Raw genomic sequence first — 10,444 nt, 5'->3', positions numbered from 1 at the left:
TGAGCAATCTATACCCACCAAGGGAAAACCAAGTCCAGTATCTATAGTGGTTAAGAAAACAAAAGATATATGCCTTTACAAAAAAAAAGTATCAAGGGAAGCTTAATTGTTCTTAATTATTAAAGTTGGGATACCTAGGACTAGTTTGAATGAGAAGCAAGAGTGACAATGTTTTGAAAGACAAATGTTTTCTTCTCTCTAGGTCATTTTGAATATATAAAAAAAAACCAAGTTATTTGTAGCCTAGCCAGAATACAAGTCAAGAAAGTCCTTCGTGATCTTTGCATGTTTTTGTGAGAATTGAATATTGAGATGAAAATTATAATTAAACTATGTTGTTGTTCTAGGTTATGAAATAAGTTATACACTTAGCTGAGCTAAATATGATCTTGTGAGAGAAACACTTTAGTGAGGACAAGTTACTGCATAAATTTTGAATTTCCATTCTTGTTAGTTTTCTTGTAATCCCTTGCATGATACACAAATGTTTTGAAATTAGGAAGTGGGCACCGTGCTAATTGAGGCAGTACATGAGGAAATAGGATTTGATTGAAAGATGTATGAGTGAGGGGTGTTGCACAACCAAAAATGTGTTTAGTACAAACTCTTAGTAGGAAGTAGTTGTTGCTTGAGGATAAACAAGGTTCTAAGTTTGGAGTGTTTTGATAATTGCTAAATATGTTTTTAATTTCACACATGATTTGAGGTGATTATCGAGCATTTTTTATACGTTTAGCCTTGCTTAAACTCAAAGTTAGGATAAATTAGGAATTAGCAATTAGAATCTTTGGACTGCTAGTTTTTAGGACTTTTTGATGTTTTTCCAGAGTTTTACAAGGAATTAAATCAAAAAATGAAGTTAGGATTCCCTAGCTTAGGCATGGCTTGTTGTGCACTTAAGCGATGAGAGGTAGTAATTGTTGAAGGAGTCATTGACATGCCTTGCTGAATCATAACACTTGAGCAAGGGAAACGATCAATGATGAAATCAAGCTCACTTAAGCATGGCATGCTATGCAGTTAAGTGAGCCAACTCAATGAGAAGCCTTGGATTCACTAGAGGCCCTCGCTTAAGCTCAAGTCTCAAGGTGCTTAAGCGGGGCAATCAAAAAAGGTCATGAAGACTCCGCTTAAGCTCAATATTCTATGCACTTAAGTGAGGAGAGGCAAAGGCTGTAATTTCTAAGATTTGAATGCCTCACTCAAGCCAGATGTTACTCACACTTAAGCGAGGAGATCACAACAAGCCCAAGCCCATATCAAAATATAAAAGACCTGAGGCCTAATTGAAAAGACAGTTTAGTGTGATTCAGACAACAATCGTATGAAATAGAGAGAAATATTCTTGGGGCTTTTAGTTTTGATTCATTACACATCTGTATGATTGATCTTGGGAATTGTAATTAAGCTTTAAGCAGCTAATCTCCTCATTTGACAAGGTTGGAAAGGCTAAACCTAATTTCATGTAATACACTTTATTAATACAATTATTCAGATTTATTCTTATCTTAATGCTTTTTTAAACTTATTATTTTATCTTAGGAATTAATAGTTTAGTCAATAGAAATTGTTTGATTCCCAAACTGAGAAGAGTACCTAATTGGGATTGATTCTAGACATAGGTCAATACCAATTAGGCTTTGTTAATTCTTAAACATTAATGATGGTTGCTTAGGTTGATTTGCCAATACATTGAGAATTAATTTAAATAGCTTAAACTCTTACAAGTAAGACATTAGGGTAGAATATAACTGTGAATTGGAGATAAATTGCATGAGTAACTGAATTGATTAAGATTATAGAATTGAAAAAGGGGGAAACCAAATTCAACCTTGACTGTTCAAACTATCAATTCTCACAACAATATTGTGATTGATCTTCAACTAGTTTCTTTTATTTGCTTTTCAATCTTACATTATTCTTTTACGCATTCAACTATAATCAATTGAGACATACTTTTATAACCTTAGTTCCTTAATCTTAATTGCTCAAATATTTGCTAGTCCTTTGGGAGACAATTTAGACGCAAGTCCTATTACTATTTTGAAACTTGGTTACACTTGATCACACAAAAAATCCCTAACAAGTTTATGGCATCGTTGCCAGGGACCAGTTTATTATTAATTAAACCAATTTTCAATACATTGTTTATTATTAATGTATTTTTAAAAATAATTTAGTTATCTTTTTAAAATATGTTTGTTAAGATAAATATTATCTTTGAAATAGATTGATAATAGTATTTTAAAATATATTTTATTAATATTTTCTTTCAAAGAACAAGAATGATTAGGATCATTCATTCTCCATTACTTGTAATTATCCATCACTCTGTTAAAAATAATTCATTTTTGTCGTTTAGATAATGAAGGATGAAACCATGGTTTTGGTGATTTGTTGGTTTTGGTATTTATAGAATAAGAGTTGTAGTAACACTTGGCTTATTCAGAAAAAGGAAGGATTAGTCTTGGAAAAAAAATAAAAATTTAAGAAAATTTTGATAGTGTATTTAAAGACAATTTAAGACTTGCCTAATCGGCTTCCTTGTGCAATACAAGTGACTGATAACTAATTCAATAGTAAGTTGAAAATTTGTCGCCTGATTGTCTCTGAATAATTAATGATTGAAAATGGGATACATATTGGTGTTTCCACCTCTCCAAATATCTAATAACTATACCCTGTTGTTAATGGGATTTTCCTTGCTAATTATGGTATAATCATGGTATAAGTGTTTATGGATGTGCTTAATCGTAAGGGTTCTCAATAGTACAATAGTTGACCTGCTAAAGGGGGAAAGGTCATACTTTTTGTGCCCTTTTATTAGGAATTCAATTAATTATGCTATAGAAATATTTCAATTATTTTTTTCCTTTTGGCATTAGAATTTAGAAAATTTTAGGTGAATTAGGTCTTAGGAGTTGACTAGCTAAGGTCATGATAGATCCTAAGACTCAATAAATACTTATAAATAGGGATGAAAATAGGTCAGACAATTCATTAAGGATCTATCAAAGGTCTGACCTGACATGTTATTAAAAAGGTTAGGCCTAGTCCTTTTAAAAAGCTTTTTAATTAAAAAGCAAGCTTTAGGCTTAAAAAAATGTCCATTAAGCCTAATAGACTTACTTGTTTATAATATATATATATATATATATATATATATATATATATATATATATATATAATATTTACATTTAATATATATAATTAATTATTATAATAATAAGTTTTATAATAAAAATAATATGTAATGAACAAGATTCGTTGGCCTTTTTTAGACATGTTGACCTAGTTAGGCCTGTAAACCTATCGGTTGGTTTATAGGCCCTTTTGTAAAACAAGCCACATAAATAGACGTTCAAGTTAGATTAGGCTTTTACATAGGTCAAATTAAGGTTTAAAAAAATATTTGTACAAGTAAATTTGTCAAGCTCAGGATCAGTAATAGTAGCGTAGGTCAGTCTTAGGCTCGCAAAGTCTAGCTTGTTTCTTCCCTTACTTATAGAGGTACTTATACATTATCACTAACAACATCTTCACATTGACAGTAAGAATCCAATCCATGTCCTTATGAGATATAATTTGGTCTTTACTAACTGGATCAATTTTTATTGATAATTATTATTTTTATTTACAGCACAAAATTAAATGCCCACAAAAAAGAGCCTTTAATATAATAATTTTAAACATTTCTCTCGAGTGTTATCTATGCATCTAACCCTCATATAAAAAGATAAGAAAAGAGATGATTAGGAATCTTTCCTCTCATCTTTGATTTGGTAGCCCCTTTCCATTCATACTCTCTTTCCCTAGGAGTTATACAAGTATAAGGAGGACGATTGGGATGGAAATCTCACATTTCCTCTAGTATCTATGTAGTTCTTTTTTCCTTCTCCTTTTATTGTTATATTCTATTTTTCTATATGTATAGCTAAATCTCTCTTTGTTGGGGTTAGGTGAATAATTATCTATCCCTTGAATTTTTAAATTGCAATATGAGAAGTGCTACCAATATACTTTTTAATTTATATACTTGCAACAACTCAGTACAATTATCAGGGTCTCATCTTTATTTTAATATGTATGCTTTTTAGTAGTAATGAGTAATTATGCGCTAAAAAATTCATACACTAGCACTTCAATGTTTGACTAGTCTTTGCTAGTAATATTTCTTTTGTTTTAAGAAAATAAATTATTAATGTAGATATTGCAAAATTGTATCAACATTGTAATATATTATATTAACAAACAATTTTATTAATACAGAATATTTATATATATTATCAATACATCATGTGCAAATATAATGTATTATGTTGTTAGTATAGACTCATAATATTCGTGCTAAATTAAATTTCTAATAAACGAAATCTATATTGACAAAAACAATCTGAATGTTTGAAAGTTTGATTTTTTTAGTCAATGACTTTTTCTATATTGATAAAAAAAAGGTCCAAAGAATAAATTTCTCTTTTTCTTTTTTTACATAAATTTTAAAAGGAGGAAATAATGCTTCAGTTTAAATAGGAAAGGAAAAACCTCTATACTCAAAGATCATTTTAAAAAAATTACATTTTTTTTACCTCAAGAAGGAGAGTAGAGACTCAATTTTGTGACATATTAAATTCGAAATCCTATCCTGATCCACTTGACCAATTTCTTAAAATTGAGTATTTTTTTGTTTCGTCTACAAGTATAATTTGATAGATAATTTGGATACCCTCTTATCTATTTTAGAAAGGAAAATGTTTAATGTTACGAAATTACTTTGGTACGAAATACACGAATGATGTGGCAATGTGCTCCCTTAATCTTTTGTGTTTTAATTCAATTAAGGCAGATGTTAGGGAAAGGAATTTACTGTCGTTAGATTTTGTTGATCCGAAATCAGTGGTTCAAACTCTTCTTCCTTTTTTTTTTTTAAATTTCCTTTTTCACTTATTTTCCAAATTTACCCTTTCTATCTTTTCTCTTTCTCTCCCTCTTTCCCTCTCCTTCTCAGTCCACCCTCTCCATCTCTACCGCAGGTGTTTTCTCTTTCCCTCTCACTTTTTTTCTGCTCTCGATGAAACTCTCACCCGCAGGTGTCCTCCCTTTTTCTGCTCTAATCCGCAGGAGTTCTCCCCTTTTCTTCTCAAATCCGCAGGTGTTCTCGATGAAACTCCTGTTACCATAAAGAGATCTCATCCGCTTCTACCGTCTCCTTTTTTCCCCCTAAAACCGTGCAGCGGCAGCTCAAGGATGTTGCCATCTGCGGCCGCCAAATTCGTGCGCGAGCGAGGGATTAGATCGGACCAAAAGGAGGAAAAAAGATAACGTGAATGTTGAGAAGAGGGGCGCCGCTGTGTGTGGCGGCGATGGGACACTGACGGTGGTGAGTTACCAAAAGCAGAAAGAGTTCTTGGGTGACAGTTGCATTGTTGTTCCGATCTTATTTTCTTTTGATTTTTCTTATTTTGTATTTTCTACTTTTTTTCCACTGTCATTTGTTTGTGGTGGGTTGCAGTGTTGTTTTTTGCAGTAGAAGGGTTATTGTTGTTTGCAGTGGAGGATTTGTTATTGTTGTTCATGGAGATGGTGATTGCATTGTTGTTGCAGGGTGGAGGGTTTGTTGTTTTGGAGATGGTGATTGCTTTGTTGTTGCAGAGTTTTGGCGGTGCCTACAGTGGAGGAAAAAGAAAGCTGAGTGTTGGTAATTGGTGGAGGCTTTGGTGGCTTGTTTCATACGGAGATGATAAAAGATAAAAAAGTGACAATGACGCTGCTGCAGCGTGAGAGGCGGCAATGTTTGAGATATACGAGGGAGGGGTCTATCATTTTTCAAAATTAAAATTAAAACTAAGTGCCTGTGGTAAAAAAGTAGTTCATGGCTTCACGCGTTCGTGCACTTTCGTACCAAAAGTTTTCATAAAATATAGTACTGCTCTTTTAGAAATTTTAAAAGATGAAATGTAGTGAAGTTTATTTTCAATGGTGGTGAATTAATTTGAGGTTTTCATGACTATTTTTCCTCTCCCGTGTTAAATACTTTATCATTGATTGTAAGGAGGGATCACAATAGTTGGAGTATTCGTACATGTCCAATTGACTCTAATGTTGTTTTTTCAAACAGAGTTTGATACTGCCTTGTATAATTCCATACACACTTCTGTTTTAACGCTATATAACTTAGTACAACATCCAATCCACTTTAAAGTAGATTTGGAACAGTTTCAAATCTTCCCATAAAACAAATCTATGTATTGTCTCAAACATTGAAATTTACAGTTAAAACAATAAATATGTTCTTTAAATTACAAGACCCCATAATAATTTATTAATAAAACAACAAGCTATCAATTTTTACCAAGAAACATAGATTTCAATTGATATCCATGTCCAATTCCAAGTTCATGATTCATCATGATTTCAAGATTATATGCAAGTAGCTGTCAACTCATTAAATAACCTAATCACTTATCTTTTTGCAGTTGTTGTTTAATGAAGATATCCAACGATGATAGCAATTTGAACACCTCATATGTTGGATTCATGCTGGAAATTATCACAACAATTAATTAAAGCATCACGGCACATGTTTAAATAAAACAGAGCATCTCAAATTTCTTGGCCACTTGGATGGCCCCTTGGCAGTTTAATTTCACATCCAGTTCTTTAATTAATTAATTAAATTTATTGATTATATTTCAACGCGCACACATTTATCTCATATTCTTTATCCATAACTATATCCTCAATCAGAGTTCCTATCAACTTATCTCCACTCAATTCTCAGATTAAAAAAAATTAAATTGTATACAAAGAAAAAAAAACAACACTGAACGAACACTTTCAAAACAGCTAAACAAAAACTCCAAATTCCATAAGCCTATTTTGGCTTCAACATACTTCCCTTTTATTTTCCAATTTCCATTTTTCATCATCATCATCATCCATATTATTATTTCGTCCTGTTATTGGTCACCTGAAAAGTGAAGACTGAAAAACCTCCCCGGAATCACGTACAGAAAAACCATTATATCATTTGGGCCAACCACCGAAACACTCAAACACAGCCTAAAAAAGAGACCCCACTCCCCGAACGTTTGACCTTTGACTGACACAAAACGACGCCCACACCCCATGGTACTATTGTCGTGCAATCACCCACCCACCTTCCCCGTCGTTTCATCACCGACTTATAATTTTTTTTTCACTCCCTCCCTCCTCCCAGTTTTCACTATCACTACTACTGTGCCGAAACTTCATGAACAAACTTATTCAAACGAATTGCGTTACGTATTGCATAAACTCCATGTCGTTTTCGAGCCCCGCCATGGTCGCCGGGGCCAAAACGACCTCCAAATCGACGCTGCCGTTTCCCTCTCTCCCCGGAAACGCGGAGATCTTTCCGTCGAACTTGTTCGCTTTCCCACTCCGAATCGCAACGGGTCTGCCCCAGCCGAAGTCGTTTTCGTACATGGGAAACCGCGGAGAGCTTCCCATGGTGATCATCGCGCCGTCAAAGTTTCCGAGAGGAAACAGCCTTGGCGCACTCTCCCAGTCCTCAATTCCGCGGCGCACCGTAGCGTCATCATGAGCGACGACGTTACGGTGCAGAAGATCTGCGCAGAAGCGCAGATCGCGCGAGAGAATGTCTCCGACGGTCGCGACCGTCGGGATGCTCTGAATCGCATTGCCGAAGTAGAACGCGTCCATCTTCGGCTCCAGACGGTGGCGGCAATTCACCGCCATCCGAAACGTCGACGTTTTGGCCGGGTCGTTGAATTTCCTCGCACGTGTCACCGCTCTCCAGAGCTGAGCAGATAACGACTGAAACGACGAGATCTCGTTTCTTCCGTTACCGTTAATCATTCCGTTACAGTTACCGTTACCGTTAACGACTTTCCAACCGTCATTTACATGTTTTCCCATAACTTCCGTTAGTTCCTTGTTGTTGACAGTGTTGTTGGCTCGTTGTTTGAGTTTCTGAATGGCTTCGCGGGAGAAGTGGAAGACGCGTTCCCGGAGAGGCTCGTTGGCGTCGAAGGTGACGGTGGGGCCGCCGGAGGGGACGGGGAGGACGGCGGCGGAGTTGAAGACGGTTTCCCTCGTGAAGTCCGGCGCGCGGAGGAGTTTCTTGGCGGACCCGCCTTTGGTGACGGCGGCGAACGTGTTGAAGAAGTGCCAGAACGAGGTGCCGTCGGTGACGGAGTGGTTGACGGTGCAGCCGACGAAGACGCCGTCGGCGAGTTCCGTCACCTGGACGGCGGCGAGGGGGGTGTTGTGGCCGGCGTAGGAGATTGTCATGTCGTAAGCGAAAAACTCCTCCTTGAAGCAAGGGTGAACATCAACGAGAGACGGTGAAACGACGGCGTTCAGAGTCAGGTGTTTTGCTTTAGCATGGATAAAATCCACGCCAGCGTCGTTACAGACAATATTAACATAACCATGAGAATCTGTCTCTAACCTTCCCGCAAGAGCCGGAAAGTGAGAGAGCGCGATAGAAAGAGAGTGTTTAAAAGAGAGTATCATATCCTCGAAAGACGAGGGCGGAGCGGTTAGTAACACGCCCTTTTGGATGTAGTGACACGACAACATTGGAAGGTCAGAAACAGAGAGTCTCAAGGGTTTCATGTTTGATTTCTGGTCGGGGTGGATCACGCATTTGGAGACTATGGTGGTGGAAGAAGAAGGCATTTTGGTAAATTTTTCTTTATTTTTTTGTTTAGTGGGAATGAATCAATGCTTGGTTGTGAAGGGAGTGAAGTGGTGCAAGGGCTTTTATAGGGAAAGGAGTGGTGTGGCGTTTTCGTTTTTTCTTTTGGAATTCTTTTGCGTGAGAAGGTAGTCAAAAAAGATATTGGGGTGAATGTAGTGACGTGGCTCACTATGGCGCTTGGGGTGGACACGTGCACTTTTTTAGGCTGGGGTCTTCTACATTGGAAGAGAGCATGTTATTTTCGTAGTTTGAGCTTTTTTTTTCTTTTCATTTTGTAAGTTATTGAGTATGGCGTTTTACTGTTTTAAAAAGGTTTAATTGTTTTATATTTTGTTTTCTGTATAATATAAATATGAATGTGAATATTTTATTTGTCCTGAAAATACTGTATATCTATATATCTTATCATTTAAAAGTACTCTTATCATTTCTAATTGTATAATTAAATTTGTTATTTTTCGAAATATTTTGGACTAAAGGTACAATACTTTCGTCTGTCTCTTCTCCTATTGAACTACACATAACTTGGCTAATTTGATGTATATTTACCTTCTTCTTATTATTATTATTATTTCAACTAGACATAAATGCTATCTTTCGATGAACAGAGGTATGAACTGTTACTTTATAATGTTATAAAACATAGATTCTTTTTTTGGTAACATAAAACATAGATTCAACAAAATATAATTGAAATTGCTTATAGAAGAAGTCTGTCTGTTCTGCAATCGGAGATGTTGCCACATTGGATTTGTTGTAAAATCAGCATGAGGAGAAAAACATACATTAAAAAAAAAGTTTTATTTTGAAAATTGATGAAGAGACACATGAAGTTTGAAGACAACGGGAAAAGAACAGATAGATGCATATTCACTGATTCCCAAGTTGAACAAACTTCTGACTCTCTTTGCTCTCACCAAAACAAAAACCAAAGCTTGAAGAAACCCCAACCAATTGCAAGAGGGTTTAAGTAGAATTGTGTATGGTTTCTGAAAACCCAAGTCAATAGTTTTGATTCGTCTACCTCTATAGAGGCTAAGGCTGAGTATGCAACTAACAAAACTTCCAATTCTCTTATAATAACTAATAAAGGCAGGTAATGAGTGAATATTGGGGAGAAAAACGAAAACAAAACTTAAAAGAGATGTCTAAGAATATGTTACTTGGTTCTTAATTGAAATTTCTTTGATTTTTCTTTGTTTTAAATGGTTGACCGATTGCATGTTGAGTTTTTTTTTTTCCCGGTCTTCTTTCTTTCTTTCTTTGTTGTTAGCACCTATAGGTGCTTTTCAAATTGCTTCAAGGAGTAACACTCACTATATATATGTTTTAGTTTATTCAACCTCAGTCTTTAATTCTAACATCTAAAATAGTGTAGACTCCAATGAAAGAAAACTTCAATTCATATTTCCAATTAATGATACTACCATAAATTAATTTTTGTATATGAAACTTGACTAATTGGGTCCTTCATCGCTGTAAAGGAGACATTGAGAATGATTTAAACCTAAACTGATAAGTAAGAGTCATCATCAACAATAATGTTGATATCTCAGTCCATTATATTATAAATTTAGTAAAGTTAAGATCACTTAATTAAGCCTTAGGGTTATCAAATTTACTATTTTTCAAACAACTGATATTGAATAAACTGGCAGCAAAAATTGTTATATAAAATATATTTTAAAAGTAAGTTTTAAAGGAAAGAGGTTTTCTAGATGAATAAAACAAAATCATTTA

The 10,444-nt window shown here is 35.0% G+C and overlaps 1 protein-coding gene and 1 long non-coding RNA gene across 2 annotated transcripts; one reads left to right on the top strand and one right to left on the bottom strand.

Moving 5' to 3' along the window:
• The first annotated feature begins 4,896 nt into the window (after positions 1–4,896).
• On the top strand, positions 4,897–6,124 carry LOC114415673. Its single transcript, XR_003667390.1, has 2 exons — positions 4,897–5,377; positions 5,602–6,124. It is a non-coding gene; the product is annotated as an uncharacterized LOC114415673 (long non-coding RNA).
• A 622-nt stretch (positions 6,125–6,746) lies between these two features.
• Positions 6,747–8,755, bottom strand: LOC114415665 (BAHD acyltransferase DCR-like). The gene has a single exon (XM_028380471.1). It carries the CDS (start codon positions 8,680–8,682, stop codon positions 7,264–7,266), a length of 1,419 nt encoding a protein of 472 aa, XP_028236272.1. The 5' UTR covers positions 8,683–8,755; the 3' UTR covers positions 6,747–7,263.
• Between the last annotated feature and the right edge of the window lie 1,689 nt (positions 8,756–10,444).

This window comes from Glycine soja, chromosome 1, assembly GCF_004193775.1.
Source record: "Glycine soja cultivar W05 chromosome 1, ASM419377v2, whole genome shotgun sequence".
Classification (NCBI taxonomy): domain Eukaryota; kingdom Viridiplantae; phylum Streptophyta; class Magnoliopsida; order Fabales; family Fabaceae; genus Glycine; species Glycine soja.
The sequence above is the reverse complement of the archived record's forward strand: the minus strand, read 5'-3'. Positions and strand labels throughout refer to the sequence as shown.

What these genes read in the sequence shown, in the direction of transcription:
- LOC114415665 (XM_028380471.1), bottom strand. Translation starts at nt 8,682, where the DNA reads ATGCCTTCTTCTTCCACCACCATAGTCTCCAAATGCGTGATCCACCCC.